At 43.0% G+C, this 26,937-nt stretch overlaps 1 protein-coding gene across 5 annotated transcripts; it reads left to right on the forward strand.

The window, feature by feature from the left end:
• The first annotated feature begins 701 nt into the window (after nucleotides 1-701).
• Nucleotides 702-26,916, forward strand: LOC105384423 (RING finger protein 17). 5 transcript variants are annotated; one of them, XM_048621629.1, is made up of 23 exons: nucleotides 702-905; nucleotides 1,146-1,369; nucleotides 2,347-2,428; nucleotides 2,517-2,645; nucleotides 2,882-3,036; nucleotides 3,337-3,417; nucleotides 3,505-3,774; nucleotides 3,875-3,966; nucleotides 8,381-8,544; nucleotides 15,715-15,888; nucleotides 16,145-16,228; nucleotides 16,886-17,038; nucleotides 17,988-18,132; nucleotides 19,456-19,590; nucleotides 21,007-21,160; nucleotides 21,521-21,649; nucleotides 21,868-21,964; nucleotides 22,349-22,428; nucleotides 22,919-23,035; nucleotides 23,453-23,673; nucleotides 24,042-24,825; nucleotides 24,905-25,179; nucleotides 25,328-26,916. In XM_048621629.1, exons 1-23 carry the CDS (start codon nucleotides 848-850, stop codon nucleotides 26,652-26,654), a joined length of 5,130 nt encoding a protein of 1,709 aa, XP_048477586.1. In that variant the 5' UTR covers nucleotides 702-847; the 3' UTR covers nucleotides 26,655-26,916. The 5 variants fall into 5 exon arrangements, with proteins under 5 accessions (XP_048477586.1, XP_048477585.1, XP_048477588.1 ...); XM_048621628.1 differs by lacking the exons at nucleotides 8,381-8,544; nucleotides 22,919-23,035 and adding an exon at nucleotides 8,733-8,895 and having other exon boundaries at nucleotides 703-905; nucleotides 3,875-3,967; nucleotides 22,349-22,545; XM_048621631.1 differs by lacking the exons at nucleotides 8,381-8,544; nucleotides 22,919-23,035 and adding an exon at nucleotides 8,733-8,895 and having other exon boundaries at nucleotides 703-905; nucleotides 3,875-3,967; nucleotides 15,727-15,888; nucleotides 22,349-22,545.
• The last annotated feature ends 21 nt before the right edge of the window (nucleotides 26,917-26,937 follow it).

The raw sequence follows: 26,937 nt of genomic DNA on the forward strand, positions 1-26,937 counted from the left end.
TGTAATAATTATAATGGTCATTAACTTTCGATATTTTGATAATTCAATATCGTGATTTTCGGGATGTATTAATAAATATATTATTTATTAAGATAATATTAGCAGGAACAAGATTATACCTATACGAACAATTTGAGCAAACGAGACTTACGTGTTTCAAGATTGTGCCAAAAGGGTTTTAGGCGAAACGAGCCTTATGCCACGTAAGACTTGGCCAAGTGATGATTCGACCAAAAAAGTTTAGACCTTACGAGTTATGCGAAACGAGTATTGAGCAATAAAGATTAGGCGAGATGAGGGGAACCCAAAAAAATACTCAAGTATCAAAACATTTTCTTCTGGTTTTTGAATTTGCCGCTCTTTCTCAAGTCACTGTTTGGATTGCCAGTATAGTTAATTTTTGTACTGTCACATAGAGTAAAAATTTAAAGTCCAATGTACAGTCAAACTATAAAGTCCTCACATCAAAGAGTGCTATTTTGCTAAGACTTTTTATGATCATCAGTTATTTATACTTACTAAAAGTAAGTACATTTTAAAAATAAAATACCGATTGATTATGGATTTTGAACGGATTTGTCTATATAACAGATTATTCGGTTTTTTTCTACTTAATTTTCAAGACGACTAAACTTTAAATCTATAAACAAGCCTCATCCGGATGAGTCATCCGGTAGCACTTGGCAACACTGACTGTCTGTCGGTTTCTGTTTATTCTCTATGGTATTTTTGCGTGCTCTGCTTTTTTGTTTTCTTTCTTAGTTTTTGTGTGCCGGCATTATTGTTTCCAAAGTTTTACAAAATTGCATTAGATCTAAATGAACAAAAGTATAATTAAAATCTAATAATGGACGCAAGAGTACGAAAGAGTTGCCCCAACTGCAGCCAATGCTTTTCTTTAAAATGTAAGTACTAACAACTTTAATTCCGAGCATGGTTATAATATGAAAAATTATATTTTTTAGCTACCTACTGCCAGCGAAAAATTTTAGTCCGAACATTTGCCTTAGTTACTTACCAAAGAAATTACCCACAACGAATTTACCGTGCTGGATTAATAATTTAAAATTGAAGAAAACTTGCTGTCTGTCTTTAGATAGTTACAATTCCTTGTATTTGAAGGTCTCTTGTTATTATTTTGATAGCACAGCAGCAGAAAGGGCGGGTTCCCCTGCTGCTGCAATGTGGGCACTCCGTGTGCGAGGTCTGCATCAGGAATATGGTGAAGTTCACCGAGCCCATCAACTGCAAGGTCTGTGGCCGGGACATGGAGCTGTCGCAGAGTGACCAGATGCTCTGCCAGGCCGACCTGCATGCCGTCTTCCCCGTCAATATTTATACACTCGGGGAGATTGTGCTCAATATGGAGGTAAGTCATTTTATTACCATCATTATTTGCCTGTACCTGACTTCTCTGCCTTTTCCTTTTTAGAAGGGCCCTTTTATAACGTTTGAATAAAGTTATTTAAAAAAACATTAGTATCAATGCAATGACCAATTACGCAAGCTGAAACAAGTTTTCTGGTGCTTGTTTAATTATTAAATGGTTTATCCAAACCATTCTCAATCTCATTGTTACAGAGCTTTCACAGTTGTATTCACATTCCTTTGTTCCCAGCTTCTCACACCTCAACCAGTCACACTGTTACTTGTTGGGAATTTTATGTTCAAAATTCCAATCAGTCCACCCTCTGTTACTCATTGAAACACGCTTTTCCTTCATTCCCAACGTGTCTTATTGGATTTCTTACTTGAATTATTATTTACACAGATCATTGCAATTTATTATTACTGTAGTTTATTGGAATGTAGTTAGTGAATAGTTTTTATTTATTTATTTGTTTTATGGAAAACTTACAGCTAAAATTTAACAGTATAACACTAAAAATAAACAGTTGAAAGCCAATTACTAGTTTTCACTAATTGATAACAGAGTATACACAAATGATTCCTATGTATGCAAACATACTAACCTAACTGGAAACACGAAACTAAACTAAGCTAAATAAAATATTATTTATACCTACAATATGATATGAGTATTATATAAAATAACCGTTAAGTAAATAATGTTACTACTAATCATAAATAGTTGAGCTAAACTTATTAGTTAGATTATAGCTGATAGAACGAGCGCTACTACAAAACATGTCTATGTCCATACAGTCGTTACTAAGCGTATTGAAAGAGCGCGAAGCTCTCAAAAGAAACGAGTTCTGCCTGTAGTTGGTATGAACGAGAGGAACATGCACCAATGATTTGAGACGTAACGGACGTGAGGGGACTAACAGATTGATTTTATTCTGGACAGTTCTTCAGACCATCTTATTCATCATCTTTCAACAGGGATATAACTCACCTTCTACTCAAGACAGTAGCTGCTACATTGATCTGAAAGAACTTTTGAATTCAGTGGATCATGCAAAAAGTAAGTATATTACTCTTGGAAAATGTATTACTTATATGTATAGTTTTAGAAAGCTAAGGAACCATTATTTTGATATTTTTGTTTGCAGGTAATTGTATTGAGTGCAGAGGCAGTACCTCTAAGATGTGCCAGCAGTGTGTCACAGTCATGTGCGAGGGATGCTTCACTAAAACACACAAGTTCCATGTCTTCAAGAGCCATGTTCTCAAAGATATAGGTATAATACCAGTGCACTTGCTTGCCAACAAATTTAATGTCATATGATATGCTGTATAATGTAATGAATACAGTTATGATGTAATTTTATCATGTTTGATCATCCATTGATATACTTTTGCGTCCCGAAATCGCGATATCACGCCTAATTCATATAATTCATATAATAGATTTCTATTGTGTCTGATTTCAAGGAATTTAAGTGGTTAAATGAAATGTGATCTCTTATTTTTATAGCCTTAGATGTGGAGCCCAGTAACTGTAAGGTTCACAAGGTCAAGTCTCTTGACTATTACTGTAAGGACTGTTCCAAGCTGCTGTGCATGGACTGTATGATAGTTGGCGGGGAGAAGTCTTGCAAGAACCACACCGTCATCTCAGCTGAAGAGTTGGTAAGAGTGTTAGGAATTTTAGGCTTAGTATACCCTTTTTGCAACACCCTGTACTTAAACTTATACAAAAAAAAATAGTTTACATAAAAAAATACTTACAGTATTTTCTCTTATAAAAAAGAAGGCATAAATGTTCACTGCCAATGAAAAATAGGTGAATTACAAACCTGTAAAAACATTAAAGCAAGCATGAAAGCTCCCAAACTCATTTTAGTACCTACTTAGTTTTTAGCTGAAAAATATTTTATTACATTAATACCTAATTATGATATTATTATGTTCTGAGATTGGCTGTTACAGAATGAAGGGGCATATGAAGAACTCAACGAAATATGTCCTAAAGTAGATGAGACATTTAGAAGACTCACCAAAACTGCTGTGGTATGTTATTCATGTGAATAATTACCTACTTACTATCTAGTTGTTTAGTAATAAAAAAAAATACACCGTCTTTAATTATATTTTTAGGACATCGGCAACCTTCTAAACACCACTGAAACAGGGTTGGGAGACTCACAACTTAACAAGACCAAGATTCAGATCCAACACCACTTCTCCAAGCTCCACGCCTCCATTCAGAAGCATGAGGAGGAAATCATGACAATTATGGATAAACTGGTGCTCTCTGAGAAGCAATCTTTGCAGAAGGCCAAGACTTCTGTGGCCGACAATATAAAAAAAGCCAAAACTGTGCTGAACAAAATGAACACTGTTTTGAATCCGGAGAAGGAGACTAAGGTGATGTGATGTGACCGGCTACTGAATTTACCGATATGAATCATTCACAATTTACTACCATACATTTATGCCAGGTTTAATATTTCATTGAAATTTTCAGGGCAATGTGATTGCATTACTGGAAGAAGCGAAGGAAGTGATAAACACCCCATGGTTCTTGAACAAAGACGAAGATAATACTAGCCCTCTCAAGTAAGAATAAAATTCTACCTAAGTAATGCAGTACATTTCTTACGCATTTAGTACATAGTTATGGCCTGTGAACTGAACAAATGATTACTGAGTATGTCTCTCGCACATGTCTAATATTGACACAGTAAGATCTCTCATTTTTAGGTCTAATAGCAACGTAATAAAACAATTTCAGTACACATTTGATAAAAAAAATAGACTATAGTAGTCTGAAACCATTTTTTTTTGTAAGATTTTTTTTTTTTTTTTTTTTTTTTTTCTTGTTGCATCTGCCATCAGTCGCCAGACTTTTATCAGATTTGTGGAAAGATCATTGACGTTCAGAGAGATCTGACCATTGTCAGAGTACCCCTTTATTAATGCAGCACATTTGCTCTCTTGAGCCTGTGAGTCAGGTTAGATGGGTCTAGCAAATTAGAAGCCAGTGAGTTGGGATGATTTGCCAGTCGGAGCTTGTATTTCATTTTATATGAAGCAATTTCTTCCTGTACTGTCGGTACCCCCAGGTAATCGTGAACTTCACTTGTTTTTATAAACCAAGGTGGGTTACATATGGCTTTTAGGACATTGTTTTGAGCCCTTTGTAAGCACATTATGCTAGATTTGGCAGCTGACCCCCATAGAGGAATCCCATAAGTCCATATTGGTTTCAGGATGCTGTTGTATATGAGAAGTTTGTTGTCAACTGAAAGAACAGACCGTCGACCCAGCAGCCAGTATAAGTTCTTGAATTTTAAGTTCAGTTCATCCCTCTTTTTTTTTATGTGATTGCTCCAGGTTAATCGTCTGTCCAAGTGGAATCCAAGGTATTTCACAGAGTTGGAGTGGGGCAAAGTAGCATCGCCCAATCTGACACCAGGGCAGTCCCTTCTGTTGAGTGTGAACGTGATGTGGTTTGATTTTTGAGCACTTGCCTTTATGCGCCATTTCTTAAGCCAAATGTTTGTTTGGTCCAGCTGGAGTTGCAGATTTAGTGATGCAATTTCGGGTTCACGATCACAGGATAGGAATGCCGCGTCATCAGCATATGTGGCTATAGTTACTCTCGGAGTCTGGGGCATGTCCGAGGTGAAGATGTTGTAGAGAACTGGGCCCAAGACTGATCCCTGTGGGACACCTGCCTTACATTCATAGAGGCTTGATCTTGCTTCTTTTTGTTTGACTTGAAATAGTCTGTTACTGAGGTATGATGATAAGATAGGATAGAATGAGTGAGGTAAGAGTGTCTTGATTTTGTACAAGAGACCTTTGTGCCAAACTCTGTCAAATGCTTGTTGAATGTCAATGAATGCAGCAGAGCAGTATTCCTTCTTCTCGAAGCATTGCCGAACCACGTTGTATACTCTGTGGACTTGTTCAATTGTGGCGTGCATTTTTCGGAATCCAAATTGGTGTTCTGGGATAATGTTTTCCTTAGCCAAGGTAGATGAAAGGCGATGAAGGAGAATTGTTTCCCACAACTTTGATAGTATCGGCGTCAGGCTGATAGGGCGATAAGAGTCGACTCTGTCGGTGGGCTTCCCATTTTTGTGAACTAGTATGATTTGAGATACCTTCCAAATACTCGGTACATGGTGAGTTCTAAAGATAGCATTGAATAGACATGCGAGGAATACAACACATCTTCTAGGCAGTTCTTTGAGGATTCTAGGTGTGATTAGGTCGAACCCGGGTGCTTTATGGGTTTCCAGCTCTTTAATTCTACGATGGATTTCTCTCGGGGATGTAGGTTTCAATGGTAGGTCCAGTTGAAAGTCTTGATTTAGCACTTCATCTATCAGTGTATCTTCTTCCCCTTCATTTGGCTGGAAGACTGACGCGAGATGTTTAGCAAATACTTCTGCTTTTTCACTATCGCTCCGGGCCCATGAGGTAGTTCCTGATCTTATTGGTGGAATTGCTATTTGGGGTTGATTCAGCCCTTTAGTGGCTTTCCACAGTGAATGTTCACCTTTACCATTGGCCGATAGACAGGTAACATAGTGATTGACGGTGGCATTTTTAGCTTCCTGTAGAATCTTCTTTAACTCACGAGATGCTTTATTTAGAGCTGCTTTATCGCTTGGGTGCCTTGAGGCGTGCCAAACTCTACGCAATCTGCGTTTATCTTGTATTTTGTTTTTAATATGAAGAGGGATATTCTGCTTAGGTATATTAGGCTTCTCCTCAGGTGAGCTTTTCCATGCTGCCACTTGGATAAGGTTAGTGATGTATGAGCATGCGGTTTCAACGTCTTCACTGGTTTTAAGGGGCATGTGCATGTCAATATTATCATTTATGTAATCTTGGAAGCTGTCCCAATCTGTATCCTTGTTACATAAAGTCTCGTTGTAGCCGACATTTATAACAGTTGAGCTCAGTGTTAGGATGGCAGGAGTGTGATCAGAGGATCCATCAAAACATGACTCGACAAGAGTATGAAGTTGACATATATTTCGACATATAAAGAAATCTAATAGATCAGGCTTTTTATTTGGGTCAGTTGGCCAGTACGTTGGTTCACCAGTAGATAAGGGTGTAAGATGATTTGAGTCCACACACTTCTTCAGCTCGCGTCCCCGAGTCGTGGTAGTACGGGATCCCCAGTAGGTGTTTTTTGAGTTGAAATCACCTCCAGCAATAAATCTGCTTCCCAGAGAATTAAAAAAGTCAGTGAGTAGCTCCTCTTTAATTTTATGCTTGGGTGGACAATAAACTGCAGATAGGTTTAAGTAGTCCGAAGTATCTTCAATTCTAATGGATGTGGCTTGGATACTGTGTTTTTGATAGGGTTGGAGAGCATGGTGTTTGATGCTGGTCTTTATCAATATTGCGGTGCCGGCATGTGATGTACCATCAGGGTGGGGGGTGAAGTACGTTGAAAAGTTTTTAACATTGAATATTGTCTTATCTGTGACATGAGATTCAGATATAAGTATAACATCTAGCTTATTACTTTTGATGAGTAATTCTAATTCATTTCGGCTAGATACCAGCCCATTTATGTTCCACGTTGCTATTCGTAAAGATCCTATTTTGATAGTTGAGAGACGAGAGTGGTTATTAGACTCATGAGAGTGCTAATGTGCTGGAGTAGGATATCAATTTTTTCTGCTTGTTGAGTTATAATTTTTTCTATTGATGCAAGCTGGGTTGAATCGGTTGGTTGAAATAGGTGATCTTGTTTTGAATTGTTGGTTGGAAGTGATTTTAGCTTTTCTGCATACGAGATTGATGGTTGAATAGTGGCTGCAGTTTCGGCGGAGAGAGTTGGTTTCTTTGGCGCTGATCTACCATATTTCCGTGAGTGGATTTCTTTGTAAACACTGCAGCCTTTGTAGCTGGCAGGATGCTCACCAGAGCACAGGGCACACTTGGCTGGAGTGGACCTGTCTTTTTTAGGACACAGGGTAGTTTTGTGGCTGTCTCCACATTTCACACATCGGAACGGACGCATACAATTGTTTTTGCTGTGACCATACTGCTGGCAGCGGTGGCATTGCACAACTGTTTTGGCTTTCTTTGGATCCTCTATTTCAACAGCTTGGTGGAATATGTATTTAATTTCTTTTACTCTCTGATCGTTTATATGAGGTTCAAGGTTAACAAAGAATGTCGATGTTGGCTTTTTCTCTGGTCCATGCCTAGCATTTATTATTTCACCACGTACCTGGTTTCCAGTGGCTTGTATTTCTTTGCAGATGGCTTCATGAGGTGTAGTAAAGTGAAGTTTTTTTATAACTATGCGAAAGCACTTTTCTTCTCTGGGAGTAAATGTGTGACCAATAAGATTCTTGGACCTTAATATATTAAGGGCGTTTTTGTAATCTTCAATGCTGCTGAAGCTAATTCGCAGCTGATTTTTATTTACTATCTTGAAGCTGAACTTACTTTGGTTGATTGAAGATTCTAGTAGCATAGATAGTTCATTGACATCATCAATACCATATAATATAATAGGTGGTGGTTTATTATGGGTGTTGGTGGATGGTTGGGAATCCGTGACCATATCGACAGGCAAAGAATCATACTTGTTTTGAGTAGTCACAGCCGAGGTGGGAGACGGAGGTGACATTGAGGGACATGGTCTTTTGTTGGGTGCTGAGGGATAACGTTGCCAAGTGGGCTGCCTGGGGGTCATTGTATTAGCTTTCAGTGGGGTACTCTCATGGTTGTTTGTATCTACTGCTGGCTTGAGTTGACTTTGATCAGAGGCAGATGTATTTGATTTGTTGCATTGAATGTTGGTGTTGAATAGACCCGGATGGAAAACCTGTTGCACCAGGTTTGGGGGCTTGTTTTGTTTAGTCTTATTGTCCAAACTCATTGTTATTTTAGATTGAAAATCATTTTAAAACTTAGTTTTTTTTTTTTTGTAAGATAATGCTGTATTTTATACCTACGTAGGAAGTTATTAAACAACATTACCTCTCAGGGTGGCAGTGAACGAGGACCTGTGCGCGCTCATCAGCGACTACGTCCACTTGGAGGGCAACGCCAACTCCGTGTACAAGCTGAAGCGCACGCCCGAGATAGGTGAAGGAGTGGAGGTGCCGCCCGCGCCGCCCAAGCCTGTGTTCCCGCCGGACATGTTCAAAGGTAAGTCACTAATGTTACTATTGTCCAGGTTGGAAGAAGCAAAGCTTAGGTTCTGTCTACACGGTTCTGTTATTGACGTAGATAAAAAAACGTCACTATAATTATCCCGATTCGCCATAAACGGCGCTGTCATTGATAGATCACGCATTAAACAAGTTTATCGCCGTCGATAACGGACCCGTGCCGCCGTAGCAGTGAACGAGGACCTCTGCGCGCTCATCAGCGACTACGTCCACTTGGAAGGCAATGCCAACTCCGTGTACAAGCTGAAGCGGACCCCCGAGATAGGTGAAGGAGTGGAGGTGCCGCCCGCGCCGCCCAAACCCGTGTTCCCGCCGGACATGTTCAAAGGTAAGTTAATTATGTCAAGGTTGAAATGAAGCTTGGATTCTGCTTCTGTCTCCGCAACACGGGTTTCTTATCGACGTAGATAAACGTCATTTTATCGCGATTCGCCATAAAAACAGCGTTGTGTTTTTAAATCGCGCCTAAAACGAGTTTATCGACGCCACTAACGGACCCGTGCCGCAGGGCCTGGTGTCAATTTAAATGTAATTATTTATATATTTTTTAAGTAAGTATTAACTACTTCTTCTTCTGTTCATCATCACCCAAAAATAACTCGTCCATTAAACGTCCACTTCTAGACAAATTTAGTTGAGTGAAATGGTTTGCATCCATAGGTATAATATGATCAGCTGGCTATAATGCCTCTCATATTTATGTTTGCCTTATCGTAGTCTCCGCCACTGAACACTTTAATCTCATTATAATCAATCCTATATTATTGGCAGTGGCGGATTAAGAGCATCGGAGGCCCTAAGCACAAAGCCTGTGTAGGCCCCTAATTTAGAAAAATTTGTTCCTTGAAGAGTGACAAAACAGTTCAATAGCTAAAACATCATATAACTTTTCTATAAAAAAGGATGGAAAACATTTTAAAAAAAATTTGCTTGCCTTAAATGCCTACGACAAGCGCAAGTATCACCACGGTTATAACTGCGCAGGTACACCGAGCTATCACACGGCACATTTAAGTACGCGCAAGCCTCATTTTTAACCGACTTCGAAAAAATTAGGAGGTTCTCAATTCGTCTGTATGTTTTTTTTATGTGTGTTCACCGATTACTCCTCCGTTTATGGACCGATTTTGAAAATATTTTTTTTGATGTTTCGGGTTGAGCTCAGGGGTGGCCCCGAAAAAATTAGGAGGTTCTCAATTCGTCTGTATGTTTTTTTTATGTGTGTTCACCGATTACTCCTCCGTTTATGGACTGATTTTGAAAATATTTTTTTTGATGTTTTGTGTTGAGCTCAGGGGTGGTCCCTTTTTTCAGAATTTTATTCTACCCCCAAGGGTGGGTAAAGAGGTAAAAACAGGGTATGAATTTCCATTATGAGCACCTATTAACCGATTCTAATCAAATTTAGAACGTAAATATAGTTATTAATACAAACAATATGATGGTGACCTTGAGCTGATCTAATGATGGAAACCGAAGACAGACAAGGGAACTCCTCAACGGTATATAGCAACTACCTCGTGTTTAGGCTTGAATGATTCGTATTGACTAGTAGGACTTATTGGTATCATTTGCATCTTACTTTTGATTGAATTATTATTGCAAATAAACTAAAAACAATGAAATAATATATAATAATAAAAAAAACCGACTTCATAAAACCACTATCTATCTTTCTTTTTTTAAAATTATTATTTTATTGTCAAATTCGTCGGCGTGGAAACTGGAAACAATGTTTCCCAATGAGGAACTCTTTCTTCTACTGGTGCCTTATTATTTATTATTATTTATTTATTACTGGTATATTTTCAATGTTTGCAAACAACTAGAATTTTTTCACTAGAAATACTGTGGTGATACTGGTGATAAAATGATCACCCGCCACCAGGAGCCAGGTTGCGCAGCCGGAATTACGAGTCCGGCTGTTTGGACCAGGGTACTACGGGCGTCCGGATCTCGAGCCCTCCACTAGCTTGCTAGTGGGTCCGGACTTGGGTATGGATTCGTAGTTGCATGTGGTTAGCTACAGGGGGGGACATCGTTCGTCTGCCCGGTAAGCTTGTCACCGGGCGTCTCCCCCGTGCGCAGCTAGTGGCTTAAGTAGCGGTTTAGGACGAGGGCCGTTGATGAAAGAGTCACGGGGCACGTGAGTTTCCCTTATAGTTGGTGCGAAGTCAGATGGACCGACATCTCCGGTGCTTGACTGGATATCAAGAAGTGCGTGACAGATAGCATGCGCCGGCCGACCCAGCTGTGTAGGCTCCATGAGTAGACATGTAGGTCTGCATGTCGGGAGGTGAGCGCGCATTACAGCTCCGGTACCAGAGTGGAGATCTGGCAAATGGCTTCTCCATTGTCCCTAGTGTGGATGCAAACACGGGTGCTCCGGATGGAGTACGGGAAGTGAGCGTGCCATCAACAGCTCCGGCACCTGTCAGGACATCAGGGAGGGGTCTCACCACCCCGAGGCGACTCTCCTTGTGAGTACTGTGGCTATACGCTGCAGCGGCTAGATCCACTGCTCCATGGATCCCTGATGTCAGACTGCCTGTAGTTTATGATCAAGTCGATGGGAATTACAGGTCACTCACGTAGTTAAAAAACACTAAGTATATCACGTAGTTAAAAAATTAGTATCGTGTGGTGATACTTACGCGTGTGGTAGGCCTTTACCAACCACACGCACGGTATTCCGTGTTTAAGCCGGCCTGCGCAGGCAAAAATGTGGTGATACTTACGCGTGTGGTAGGCCCTTTACCAACCACACGCACAGTATTCCGTGTTTAAGCCGGCCTGCGCAGGCAAAACTGTGGTGATACTTACGCGTATGGTAGGCCCTTTACCAACCACACGCACAGTATTCCGTGTTTAAGCCGGCCTTCGCAGGCAAAACTGTGGTGATACTTACGCGTGTGGTAGGCCCTTTACCAACCACACGCACAGTATTCCGTGTTTAAGCCGGCCTGCGCAGGCAAAACTGTGGTGATACTTACGCGTGTGGTAGGCCCTTTAATCAGAGCAAACTCATTACATCGGACATATTGTGGATGAATAAAATGTAGGTATAAAATGAAACAGCAGCAGAGGATGGGGGCCCCTGGAGGCCCGGGGCCCCAAGCACGTGCTTGTCGTGCTTATAGGTTAATCCGCCACTGATTATTGGCCATACTTCCCAAGTAGTATAATAGAGAACATGTTAAATTATTCTTTATAAAATACCCCACACTCCATCCTGTGTACACCACCCAATACAGCCTACTACTCCGCTAAAAACAACAACCAATCTAACACACCACCACCCGCTTAGGCAGCGTTCCCACTACGCCGGACCGGCAGATCTGCCGCGCCGGTAAATCTGCCGGAAGAGCTAGTGGCTGTACAATTTATATGAAGCTATTCACATTATCCCGGGTCCGGCATTTTTGCCGAGCCCGGCATTTCTACCGAACGTTTTGTCACTAGGAATTGCCGGTAGAACGACCGGGCCCGGAGTAATGTGAACGAGTTTGTGCCGGTATCTGTCCCCCGCTCGCCCCGCTCGTGCTCCCCTCGCCCCGCCCGTGTTCCACTCACGTCATTCGGCTCATTCTTCTAAGTTCACCCATTAATGTTTCAAATGTTCCAAGTGAAAATCTTTCCCGTAAAATAGGGTGTACCCAATGTTTTCTTTTATTTTGCCTTCTATTAACCTCTAGAATGCCGTGTGCCAGATCTGTCCCAACCCCCCTTGTCTGCCTAGTGACAGATCTGTCCCAAGAGCACTTCATCGCGATTTTAGTGATTTTAGTTATTAACCTTTCGTATGCCGAACAGCCGCGCACACATGTAACTGCCGTCTGCCGGCGCTTTTTGACAGTAGAGAGCGCCCGCGCGGGAATCACATTTATATGAATATTTGGGTATTATTGTTTGGTACTCAATAATGTTTTGATTGTAATTTAATGTCAGATAGCTAATGAACGTGTTACAATGAATTTTATTGATTATAATTGTTTTATTTGATTTCTATAGGTCATTGATTACAGATTATTACTTGAAACTGCACCCATCACAGCAAAATACGTATTTTTCAATAGAATTTTAGTTTCAATCCAGCATTTTTTATATTTATTACTTGAAGAGATTATACAGCTATCAACTGATATCAATAATATATAAACTCTAGAGGAAATAGATTCATAATTTGTATTTTGAAAACTGATTATAATTTGCTTTATTTCAAAAGACTCCATTTTCTGTACATTTGCATGTGTGCGTGACAAGAGCTTGCTCCAGTGCGCCGTGAGACAGATCTGTCCCAAATCAAGGGTGTTCACTTTTGATGAAATAAAAAATGAATGATTATTATTTTTATAATGTTTCGTATTTTAGTATACTAAATTATAAAAACTTAAACGTAAGTTAATTACTGAATCATATTTACTTATTTGTTAACCTACTTTCAACAAATATGATACTATAAATACATACATATATAAATACATATATTTATTTATATAAATAGGACAGGTAATCACCCTCTCAGACTCATCTATACACCGATAGTATTCTAAAGAGCCTAAACTTCACGTTCAGTAGAGAAAAGATCCTAAAAAATAAAACACGCTGTATAGCAACCCAACGCACTTTGTGTGCATACACGAGCGGCGGCCATTTTGTTTGCGTATGTGTGTGTGTGAATTTTGGATGCACCTTGATAAATATTGATATTCCCTAATATTTTGGCTATTTATTGAAAAAACCGATATAAATATGTATTATCAATAAAATTATCTTTATAAATGAAATAAATTATTTATTGATGTTTTTACATAACAGACTAGAAAACAGTTTACAAAGTTACGCACCCTTCAGGCAATAATCCGGTACAATTTTAGATTGATAAAAACTAGATTTATTGTATTTTTTTATAATATTGGTTTATCACTATACCTTCAAAATCGAATAAATAACAAGAAAACATAGTATTTACTTTCCTTGGGACGTTTTTTCGATACGAAATCACTATTTTATTACCAACAGTCGCGAGTACAAGGACTGTTCAAGGTACCAAAATTTGAATTTCGCGCTACAAGTAAACAAGTGAAGTTTTTGACTCAATGAATGTTGTCGATGGTTGTTTCATTCATATAGAATAAATAACAGGTGATTTCATACTTTATTTCGTGGTAATTAATAACTAAAATCACAAAAATCGCGATGAAGTGCTCTTGGGACAGATCTGTCACTAGGCAGACAAGGGGGGTTGGGACAGATCTGGCACACGGCATTCTAGAGGTTAATTACCACGAAATAGAGTATGAAATCACCTGTTATTTATTCTATATGAATGAAACAACCATCGACAACATTCATTGAGTCAAAAACTTCACTTGTTTACTTGTAGCGCGAAATTCAAATTTTGGTACCTTGAACAGTACCCGTATTACGAAAAACCGCACCATATTCTATTCGATAGTCTATTCGAAAGTGCTGTCAACCTGTCAACAACAAAATGGCGGGGTATAGATTTGCGAAAGTTTGACAGCTATCATTCCATAGGTCATTGTCAGAATAATATTATGTACTCTGTGGTCATTCTTTTCGAAACTCATTCGAAAGGTAAAAAGTGTTCGAAAGTGCTGTCAAGTTGACAATAGTCGCACTCGCATTCGATTCTATTCGTTAGCTCGAATTTTCATGATACGGGTACAGTCCTTGTACTCGCGACTGTTGGTAATAAAATAGTGATTTCGTATCGAAAAAACGTCACAAGGAAAGTAAATACTATGTTTTCTTGATATTTATTCGATTTTGAAGGTATAGTGATAAATCAGTATTATAAAAAATTACAAAAAATCGAGTTTTTATCAATCTAAAATTGTACCGGATTATTGCCTGAAGGGTGCGTAACTTTGTAAACTGTTTTCTAGTCTGTTATGTAAAAACATCAATAAATAATTTATTTCATTTATAAAGATAATTTTATTGATAATACATATTTATATCGGTTTTTTCAATAAATAGCCAAAATATTAGGGAATATCAATATTTATCAAGGTGCATCCAAAATTCACACACACACATACGCAAACAAAATGGCCGCCGCTCGTGTATGCACACGAAGTGCGTTGGGTTGCTATACAGCGTGTTTTATTTTTTAGGATCTTTTTTCTACTGAACGTGAAGTTTAGGCTCTTTAGAATGCTATCGGTGTATAGATGAGTCTGAGAGGGTGATTACCTGTCCTATTTATATAAATAAATATATGTATTTATATATGTATGTATTTATAGTATCATATTTGTTGAAAGTAGGTTAACAAATAAGTAAATATGATTCAGTAATTAACTTACGTTTAAGTTTTTATAATTTAGTATGCTAAAATACGAAACATTATAAAAATAATTATCATTCATGTTTTATTTCATCAAAAGTGAACACCCTTGATTTGGGACAGATCTGTCTCACGGCGCACTGGAGCAAGCTCTAGTCACGCACACATGCACATGTACAGAAAATGGAGTCTTTTGAAATAAAGGAAATTATAATCAGTTTTCAAAATATAAATTATGAATCTATTTCCTCTAGAGTTTATATTTTATTGATATCAGTTGATAGCTGTATAATCTCTTCAAGTAATAAATATAAAAAATCCTGGATTGAAACTAAATTTATATTGAAAAAGACGTATTTTTCTGTGATGGGTGCAGTTTCAAGTAAAAATCTGTAATCAATGACCTACAGAAATCAAATAAAACAATTATAATCAATATCATTCATTGTAACACGTTCATTAGCTATCTGACAATAAATTACAATCAATACATTATTGAGTACCAAACAATAATACCCAAATATTCATATAAATGTGATTCCCGCGCGGGCGCGCTCAACTGTCAAAAAGCGCCGGCAGACGGCGGTTACATGTGTGCGCGGCTGTTCGGCATAGGAAAGGTTAAGATACCACCACAACACAACAATTTCGTCGTCCATTGTGCGCGCAGGTCCAAATTCAACTGAGGACTGTCTGAATTTCTTCCGGGATCCGATGTAATGTGAACACTCTGTCCGGTGTCCGGTTTTCGGCAGATCTGCCGGTCCGGCGTAGTGGGAACGCTGCCTTACTAACCACACTTTCATTTTAACACCACCGTGAACGGTCCAGTATCATTGGCAGATGTCCGCGAGATGTACAAGAAAGACGCCCCGAAGCCCAAGCAACCTGAGCAAAGTTACTTCGCGAATGTTCCCCGCTATAGGAGCAAGAGTGGGTCGACATCGTCCATCAACTCCATCAATAGCGACTCCTCGAATAAGGAAAAGAGGTTTCCGAGCGGTGGTAAGTGGATTCTGTTTATAATCCCCGGTATAGTCAAGTTTATATTCAGGTGTATACTTTTGTACCATGCCAAACTCACAAAAAGCATATTTATTCATTAATTTGCGTTGTTGATTTGTAAGTTGGAAAAGGTATATAAAAGTGAAGCTGATCTTATATTTAAATTTACCACACATCACTATTCCTTGTTTTCACATTGATATGACTATACTTATATAGTCTGAAATGGTATAATCATGATTTGTGTTATTTTCAGCCGGTGGCGGCCAAACCTACGCTCCCCGGGTCCATACAGTCTCCCCATTTACTGAGACGAATAGCCCTAAACAACTCTTTGAAGGTATGTTCTGTTCTGTCATAGAATAACAATTCTAAGTCCATATCGCACAATACACAATTAAAATTAACTTTAGGTGTGTGTGATTGTACCCTCTGGGTCAGTACACAAAATTGAGAATCGGCGCGAAGCCTGCTGGTGTAGTGGGAGTAGACAAATGATGAAAATGAAAAAGCTAAAACACTCTTTATCTTTAGGGTCACAAGACTTGCACTAATAGTTGTGTAACAATAAAAAAATTAAATATCTATGGACAGAACATCAAAAAGCTAAAATGAGCTCTCCTCAAGCTCACAAGCGCTGGTCTAATGTATCTGCAACAATCTTGCACTCCATTCCAAAGGTCACAGCAGCATATCTCTGCACCAATATAGTACTCTATGGTCATCACCATCCACAGAATATCGAACAGGCTGAATTTAATATCTATGGACAGAACATCAAAAGCTAAAATGAGCTCTTCTCAAGCTCACAAGCGCTCGTCTAATGTATCTGCAACAATCTTGCGCACCATACCAATTCACAGAACATCGGAAAGCTAAAACTAACTATATTCCCAGGGTCACAACACCAGGACTAATGTCTGTATTAATATAGTATATGGTCATATCTATGGTCATCCACAGAATATCAAAAAGCTAAAATCCTCTCCATCCGCAGGGTCGCAAGAGCTGATCTACATCTCGCACATCATCGCGCCGGACGACCTGTACGTGCAGCGCGCGTGCCACCAGCGCCTCGTGCGCGAGATGCTGCGCGAGTTCCGCAACGCCGTGTCGTGGCCGAGGCCCTCCGCCGCGCACGTCGCCGAAGGTTATATATCATACACTCACAGGGTCACAGGAGCTGGTCTACATCTCGCACATCACCGCGCGTGCCACCAGCGCCTCGTGCGCGAGATGCTACGCGAGTTCCGCAACGCCGTGTCGTGGCCGAGGCCCTCCGCCGCGCACGTCGCCGAAGGTTATATATCATACACTCACAGGGTCACAGGAGCTGGTCTACATCTCGCACATCACCGCGCGTGCCACCAGCGCCTCGTGCGCGAGATGCTGCGCGAGTTCCGCAACGCCGTGTCGTGGCCGAAGCCCTCCGCCGCCCACGTCGCCGAAGGTTATATATCATACACTCACAGGGTCACAGGAGCTGGTCTACATCTCGCACATCATCGCGCCGGACGACCTGTACTGTCGCTGAAGGTTGTATCACTATTAAAAACTTTATAGCTTTTCCAGACATCTTCGCTTCGCCCTAAAAAGTTTTTTCGTGGGAATTCTCGGTCGTAAACAGAACCTGGGACTCAAACTTAACAGACACAGACACTTTAAGTGGGTGATAGCAGTATGAGTAAGTACACCATAGTTGTGGCTCGATAAATGTCTTTCTCGCTCGTTCGTCACCTTTCGCGTACTTCCTAAACAAATAAGTTCGTCGAGCTATAAGTACGCGTACTTACTTGTACGCCTATCTCCCGATTTACACACTTAACTTCTGTGAAACTAACATAAAGAATCGAAGAAGAATATACGACGAAGAATAGGTAATTTAATAATAGTCAGGTTCACTTCATATTTTATAATATCAATCTAAACAATCACAATCAAAACATTATCTTTTGTCATCGGTTTAGTTCCAGCCATCCCGGCCTATATATCAACCCAGTCCTTTCATCTCTTGTTACGACACGACATTTACCTAGCTCTTCGATTGGCAGACATAATCAAAACATATCAGTATTATAGTTTTAAACTAAATTCCGCAGGCAAGATCTACCTGGCGTTCAACAAGGCGTTAAAAGAGTGGCAGCGCTGCCGCGTGGTGAACATCGACCGACGCGACGTCAACAAGCCTATTTGCTACGTGTTCTGCATCGACTTCGGCAGCACCGAGGCCGTCACTTTGGACAAGTTAGTAGCTAACTTTACTTACACTTGTCCAAAATTAATAATGCACATGCAGATCTTCACACCCGAATCATTAAATCGTAAGAGCCTTAAAAAAAACACTTGCATTTTGCACCTTTTTCGAAAGAAATAGGAGTCAATATCATGTGTCACATAATGAAAAACAACCGATCTGTCAAAGATTTCTATGCGCATTATCAATTTTGGAGCACTGTACATCCCGGGCGAGTTAACTTGCCACCTGTGTCCCCGCTGCACGGCACGGGTTCGTTATTGACGTACATAAACATCGTTATATCGCGATTCGCCATAAATAAATTAAAAAAAAAACGATAAATTCAACCACACGATCTTCAGGCCAATCTGAACTATTTTATGAAACCAACAAACCGCCTGAAATTCGCAAATTCAGTTTTTTTGGAAAAGTTGTTCAGTTTGAGATGTGTTATTGGAAGCATCACTTTTACACCCAAGAAAACGTTAGTAGGTATTAGTACCTACACCTGTGTAATAATATTTGTAAGTCAAGTAGGTCAAAATACTGATTCGATCGCAGTTTTGTTTGTTTTGTCGTTTATGTAAGGACTTAGAGTGCTCAGTAGCCATATTTTGTTACAACAATGTTGCATATTTTGCGTGTCATCATATTATTATTATTTCCGTCCAGTGCCATTCCGTTCCCACACTCCAGTAGCCTCCTACATACAGCCTTCGTCTAACGTGAAATTTGTTCAATGTGTGTTTTGTAGAATGCAACAAAATTGTGCAGTGTGTCTCACCAAAATTTGTGATTAGTGAATTTCTGAATGGAATCAATATCTAAAGTAAAGACCTAAGTTAGCTCAACACTAAAGGAAAATATTCCCTAAATATTCTCAATCTACGTAAAGAGCTGACGACAGTCAATTTTCCTTTCTACGGCCATTCCAAAGACATGCAATTACTGCTGCGTGTTTCTTTCTAACGCAAACCAATATAATTATGAAGTTAACAAATTAAAGCAGCATTTCTTGTAACGAACTAAATTTAAAAAACATACCTAAATAAATACATTTCACCTGTATACTTGTTAACGTGTACATTATAATTAAACATTTTATAAATAACTAGGTGTTCCTGCGAGCTTCGCTTCGCCTTAAAAAGTTTTCCCGTGGGAATTCCGGGCTAAAAAGTAGCCTATGTTCTTTCTCAGGGTCTAGACCATCGGTATACCAAATTTCATTCAAATCCGTCCAGTAGTTTTGGCGTGAAAGAGTAACAGACAGACAGACACAGTTACTTTCGCATTTATAATATTAGTTATGATAAACAATAATTCATCCGCAGTCTCCGTCTCCTACCGGCGGCGCGGCTGCAGTCTCCGCCGCCGCTCGCCATGCACTGCGCGCTGGCCAACTGCGCGCCGCGCGCGGGCGCCTGGGCCGCCGAGGACTCCGTGCTCATACAGAAGATTATTGACAAGTAAGTGGCGCAAGCCAAAAGTGGACCTGTAGGTCTGGCTTACGGCAGGAAACTAGACACATAAACGAGTTGGAAGCGAGTGTTTGGCCGCGTCCACGACGCTAGCGGGTGGAAATTTATACGTAAATCTCCGCCATATAGAAAATAATACTAATGGGGCCGCGCCGCCCGCTGGCGTCTGGCTTACGGCAGTGGACTAACCGCCGAGACGATAACCGAGAAACTAGACACATAAACGAGTTGGAAGTGAGTGCTAGGACGCGGCCACGACGCTAGCGGGTGAAAATTTGTACGTAATTCTATTCGTAATTCAGTTTTGTCGCCCGACTGTAAGTGAGTGTGCAAGAGCAACGGGCAATTGCTCGCGCCACTCGTTAGTATCAGTCTCGGGCTGCAGTCGCCGCCGCCGCTCGCCTTGCACTGCGCGCTGGCCAACTGCCGAGGCAGCCGAGGACTCCGTGCTCATACAGAAGATTATTGACAAGTAAGTGGCACAAGCTAGAGTGCTGGCTTATGGTTATGGCAGTGGTCTGACCGCCGAGACGATGACCGAGAAACGAGGAAAACTAGAAACATAAACTAGTTGGAAGCGAGTGTTCGGCCGCGTCCACGACGCTAGCGGGCTCGTGGGCCGCCGAGGACTCCATGCTCATACAGAATATTATCGACAAGTAAGTGGCACAAGCTAGAGCTCTGGCTTATGGCCAGATGTAGTGGACACAGGCCTAGCCTAGTGTGGTGGCCTGTGTCGTGGAAATAACACTAATGGGGGCCGCCGCTCTAAACGCGCCGCCCGCTGCGCCCGCTGCCGCTGGCGTCGTCGACAGTTTTGTCGCCCGGCTGTAAGTAAGTGTGCAAGAGCAAAGGTCAATTACTCGCGCCACTCGTTAGTATCAGTCTCGCGTTAGTATCAGTATCAGTACGCGTGGGCCGCCGAAGACTCCATGCTCATACAGAAGATTATTGACAAGTAAGTGGCACGAGCTAGAGCTCTGGCTTACGGCAGTGGACTAACCGCCGACGATGACCGAGAAACGGGGAAAACTAGAAACAAAAACGAATTGGAAGCGAGTGGGACGCGTCCACGACGCTAGCGAGTGGAGAAAATAATATAAGTGGGGGCCGCCGCTCTGGCCGTGCCACCCTTTCCGCCCACTGGCGTCGTAGACACGGCCTTACTTTCGATAGTTTTGTCTCCTGACTGTAAGTGTGCTAACTTTTTTCCCTATAAAAGGTCAGCGCAGAAGCGACCGGCTTTCAGTCGTTCGGTTGCCGCCACACAGGCAACACCTCCCAATGTACCTACCTATAAGAGTATGCCTAAGTACTGAAACTGTACATACCATAGGCTAACATATAATCATTATGTCTAAACCGAAACTCCTTCTCAACTAATAATTTCCTAATGGTTGTCAGCAAGCAGGCGGTGATCCACGTGCGGCGCATCATCAGCCCGTCCAACTACAGCGTGACGCTCGAGTGTGACGTCACCACGTTCGAGGACGGCGTGAGTCTGGCGCACGCGCTGGTGTTCCACGAGCGCGCCAGGATGCCCAACCCGAGGCTGCATGTGAGTCAACATAATATGTACAGTCAGAAAGAAGATATGTATGCCACCCAAAGAAATATGTTTGATCCTGAGACTCATGATCAATCAAATTATATTTTATCGTATCATTCAAACAATCTAAATTTTTTCATGTCACGCAAACGACTCCCAAGCTAACGAGTGCCTCTAGCGGTCAATATAATTACAGAAGATGTATGCAGGTGACAGACGAAAACCCAATCATCTATATTTGGGGAAATTATCGAACTTATACTACAGGCCATAGGTCCAGAACTTATCAGCATTAAGGCCATCATAAGATGCAGCTTTTAGTACATAATATCATTAACATACCGAATATTAAAATTAATCTCATTTCAGTATCCAAAAATCAACGGGTTGATGGAAAGACCGAAAATATTCTTCGGAACTACGGACTACAAGTCGAAAGCGGTGGAAGAGGTCTTCATTACATACGTCGTCAGTCCGGACAAGTTTTACGTCAGAAAGGTATGTGTACTATAATATTTGTGTTTATATTAAAGAGACATTTTTGGTTGCATAGCGAGGTATGCCTCCGACCTTGTAAGTCGGTACTTTAGCCAGGTAGCCAGAAGTGGCTGGATGGTGAGGCTTATGTTCAGCAGTGGACCATTAGGGGTTGATGATTATTCTTCCATTCTTCCATTCCAAAGCAAGATCTATATTGATATGGTTGCAATTTCCAGACCCACTTGCAGCCGACATACGAAAAGTTATTTGAAGAATTGGAGGAAGAATACAGCTTGAGTGTGACCGCTGGCACTGTGTACTGCCCACAGGAAGGTAAATATCATCCCTCGATTCTAACATTCAATAATTCCGCGTATGGGTTGGTATTGATCCAACGTTTTACTTTATATGAGAACGACAGATATACAAAATAAACTTTACACCAATTAAATTTTTTTTATTGCAAAATGATAAATATTTTTTTATATGTTACGACGTATTACAGGGATCTTTTTAGGCTGCTGGCCTGCTTGAACACCACCTCTTTTCTTTCTTTCTTTCTTTCTCTTAAGTCAGCGGGTAGAGCGGGCGGTGCGATGCGAGCGGCGGCACCCACTAGTATTATTTACTCTATGGCGACTAATTACTTACAAATCCCCGCCACAGACGCGGCCTTATACCAATCCTCCCTCAACACCCTCCTCTCTTGCATTCCAGGCATGGTATGCGTCGTCAACATGGACAAGTACGTGAACACGACGGGCTCGGGCGGCGGCTGGCGGCGCTGCGTGGTGGAGGCCACGCCGGGGCGGCTGCGCGCGCGCGTGCTGTGCGTGGACACGGGCGAGCTAGCTCTAGTGCACTACTCGGCACTGAGGGCCGTGCGCGAGCATCACACACGACTGAAAGCTCTCGTGAGTGTCTACTAGCTACTAGTCTAGTTGTAGAAAAAAAGGAGGAAGGAATCTAGCTAAAAAATGAGGCACAGCAATGGCGGCGACATGAGAGTGTGTAGGTGCGAGACTCAAGGCTCTCGTGAGTGTCTACTAGCTACTACTCTAGTTGTAGAAAGTAGAAAAAAAGGCGGAAGGAATCTAGCTAAAAAATGAGGCATAGCAATGGCTGCGACATGAGAGTGTGTAGGTGCGAGACTCAAGGCTCTCGTGAGTGTCTACTAGCTACTACTCTAGTTGTAGAAAGTAGAAAAAAAGGCGGAAGGAATCTAGCTAAAAAATGAGGCATAGCAATGGCTGCGACATGAGAGTGTGTAGGTGCGACGTGGTGGAGGCCACGCCGGGGCGGCTGCGCGCGCGCGTGCTGTGCGTGGACACGGGCGAGCTAGCTCTAGTGCACTACTCGGCGCTGAGGGCCGTGCGCGAGCAACACACACGACTGAAGGCTCTCGTGAGTGTCTACTAGCTACTAGTCTAGCTATAGCCTTACTTTATTTTACTAGACGCTCGCAAAAGTATCACACACAGAAAAAAAATTACATAGAGTATAAGTTAGGCTAGTCGTAACACTAAAAAAATATTTTATACAGCATAAATATGTTCGAGTTTGGGACGCAACTACTAATGTATTAAAACAAATAATAAAACTAAAAAGAGAAAATTTCAGTCCAGCGTAAATGAGGTATCTTGACAGCTCAGAAGACACCTTTTAGGTCCCCAAAGTTAGAATATGTGGGGTGAGGCGCGGGTGGGATTTGTTAAATAAATTGAGGGACGCTTAACCGACGTAATTGCAACTAGAGCGCGTATCATTTATTTAATTATTTATTGCAAAAATATAATTCGTTTATAAAATTTTTGTTCGCAGGCCGTGGAATGCCACCTGAGCGGCGTGACGCCCCTCAACAAGAAGTGGAGCCCCGGCTCCGTTTCTCTCCTCGAGTCGTTCCAGCACCGCCCAATAGAGCTTCATGTTGAGGAAACCCGCGGCAAGTCGGTGGGAGTGACGCTGTACGAGAAGAGCGACCCCGATGACGTCGTCTGTGTCAATACGCTGATGATCAAACACAAGTTTGCCGTCACTATCGGGTGAGTTTGTTGTTACGTATAGCTTTACACTTTTGTACATACCTTGTTAAACTAACAGGCCTTCAATTTTTGAGTGAATGTAAGGTGGTCTGTGAAAAAGAAATAGGTGCTTATGAAGCTGACAGTTGGTAATTTAGAGTGTATTACAATTTCGTCATTCCTCTGCCACATCTTCGTTTTTTTGCGATCTCGTGGCAAGTTTAGATCGTCACCAAGGCATGATGTTACTATGTATAATGATAATTTGTTGTACATAAATGCGAAATAAATCGACAGTTCTGTTGTTGTCATCTTACGTTACCTTGCTATACCTAGATAATGTCTTCTTCTGTGAGCTGTTCCCTAATGATTGCATTTTATTATTTCAGAGTATTCATGTTCAACAAGAACTTGTCACCGGAGAGCCAGTCGTTCACGAAGACGCCCCTGGACAAGGTGGACAACCCGAGGCCGAAGAAGAAGCCAGAGAAGGAAATTCTAAAGAGAGGAGAGCCGACCGTCTCGCCTACCAAGAAAATAAAAGACAACGATCTGCACGCAAAAGACAAGGGGCCCATTAAGCTAGAAGTGAAAATCTTGTCGTGCCACTCGCCTTCCCTGGTCTACGTCTCACTTATCGACCAGCAAAAAACGCTCAAAGAACTGTTTGACACCATCCAGGACTACTACTCCAAGAACAAGTTGCCGAGCAAGGACGAGTGGCAGGTCGGCGACCGCTGCTGCACCGTGTGCCTCGAGAGCAAGACGTGGCGCCGCGCCGTCATCATCGAACTACAAGGCACCTCCGCCAAAGTGTTCTACTCCGACTTTGCGTGCGTCGAAACGGTCCCCATATCACAGCTGAGGGAACTAGTGCCAGAGTTCCAGGGCATAGGGGACGCGGCCATCAAGTGCCATCTCAGCGGAGTCATCCCGGCCGTCGGCGAGGAGTGGCCCACTCTCACCAAGGAATACCTCAACGAGCTAGTGGAAGCGTACCAAAGAATATTCATCACTAAGAACGGCTCGATAAAGAACAAGAGTCTGCCGGTGGAGCTGTGGGTCTACCACGTGATCCAGGGAGGTGCCTTGGAGCCCAATAAGGCGGAGTGGCGCTGCCTCAATAGGAATATCATTGAGCAAGGTCTCGGCGTGCCTGATAAAACGCAGCAGGTATTATGAATTTTAGTGAATAAGTTCTTAAAGTATGTTAATAATACGACGGAGTTTAAAAGCAGTCTAATTCTTTCAGGATGAAGCATCGAAGGAGAAAGACAAAGACAAGGACTCTGACGACATGATCAAATTTCTGGGCGTGACTGGTTCCGTCCAGGAGTGGCTGCAACTGGAGCCGCCGGCGACGGAGGCCCTGATCACCGCGGCGCCCGCGCGCAGCCAATCGGAGAGTGACGACGATGACGCGGGGCCTCTCGACCAATCCGGGCAGAGCACCTCCAAGACCGTGCTCGTCTCTGATTGGCTGCCGGCCGAGCCGCTGTCGGCGCAGCAGTTCACCGGTGTACCGACGTAAGATACTTATAAGAATTATTATCTAGATGTGCAGATTTCTCAAAATGTTTTCCTTCACCGTACTCTTAGTACGTTTTATAATTGTAATTCGTTGTTACATGGCAGGATTCAAACTTTACGAATTATCAATAATATGTTGTTTCAGGTACGTGGACAACGAAGGGCTGATCTACCTGCACGACGTGTCGCAGCAGGACACGCTGGACCTCATCCGCAAGGCGCTGGACGTGCGCTTCCGCACCTCCCGCCCGCCCCGCGCCCGCCCCGCCGCCTGGGCGCCCGGCCAGCCCTGCGCCGCGCGCTTCTACCTCGACCAGCAGTTCTACCGCGGGCGCGTGCTGGCGGCGGACGCGGACGCCTGCCTCGTGCACTACGTGGACTACGGCAACGACGAGCGCTGCGCCGCCGCCGACCTGCGCCGCACGCTCGTGCTGCACCGCGTGCCCGTGCAGGCCGCGCGCTGCCGCCTGGCCCGCGTGGCCCCGCGCGCCGCCGTCTGGGACAAGACCACGCTCGACTACCTGCACAAGTCCATCGTCGAGAAACAGTGCCTCATCAAAGTCGCCGGCGAACCTGTCGACGGCGTCATCCCCGTGGACATTAAAATCGATAAAGTCTACATCAACGATCTATTAGTTGAATTAGAAATGGCTTATTACACTGATGGCACGCAACCCGTCGTGCCCAAGTACGCGCCGGCCGCGCCGCCGTCCGCCGCCGAGACGGACTCCGGGCCCGACTACCTCGTGGACGAGGACAGCGACGAGCCCGCCTCGGAGCCGGACCCGGACCGCTCCGCCGACCTGGACCACTCCACCGACCTGGACCCCGCCGGCGACTGGGCGCGGCTCGTGGAGGACGAGGACGCCGCCGAGGAGTACCCCGGCGCGCGCGTCGGCGACCAGTTCCCGTGCCACGTCGCCTTCATGACGGACCAGCACGTGGAGCTGGTGGCGGCGCCCTCCCCCGAGCAGCAGCGCCAGCACGACGAGCTGGCGGCGGCGCTGCAGCGCGCGGCGCCCGGCGCGCCCGTGCTGCGCCCGCCGCTGCCCGAGCACCGGCCGTGCCTGGCGCTGTTCCCGGCGGACGCGCGCTGGTACCGCGCCGCCGTGCAGGAGTGCAGCCCGGCGCGCCGCCTCGCGCGCGTGCGCTACGTGGACTTCGGCAACTCGGAGGTGGTGCCTCTGGAGCACGTCCGCGCGCTGCCGGCCGCCCTGGCGCGCGCGCCGCCCGCCGCCCTGCGCGCGCGCCTGCACCGCGTGGCCGCCCGCCCCGCGCGCGACCCCGCCGAGCTGCAGCGCCGCTACGAGGAGACCTTCCCGACCGACGCCTCGGTCCACGCCACGGTCGTCGCGGTGGACGGGCACGACGCGAGCGTGGAGCTGCGCGACGACCACGGCAACCTCGTCTACGAGAATCTCATCAAGGAAGGGATATTCCGGCTCACCGATGAAGATGAACCCACTGATTAGTTTTTAGTTTGTTATTATTTCTCTTTGATTTTAATGTTGATTTTTTGTTACCTCTAGACCTTGCCACTGTTGTTGATTACAATGTGAAGAAAATATTTTAACGGAAAATATATTATATTTTCATCTGTTTTTTCGGAAACAATCATTCCTACTTTTACGTAAGTATTCATATAGTTATAGATTTGTTACTTTACTCTAAATACTATTATAAGTATTCAAAGACTGTGTATCGTACGTTAACTAATAAAACTTACTACATTTACATGTACCGTTTTTCTAAACT

Source organism: Plutella xylostella, chromosome 6 (genome assembly GCF_932276165.1).
Source record: "Plutella xylostella chromosome 6, ilPluXylo3.1, whole genome shotgun sequence".
In the NCBI taxonomy this organism is placed as follows: Eukaryota; Metazoa; Arthropoda; class Insecta; order Lepidoptera; family Plutellidae; genus Plutella; species Plutella xylostella.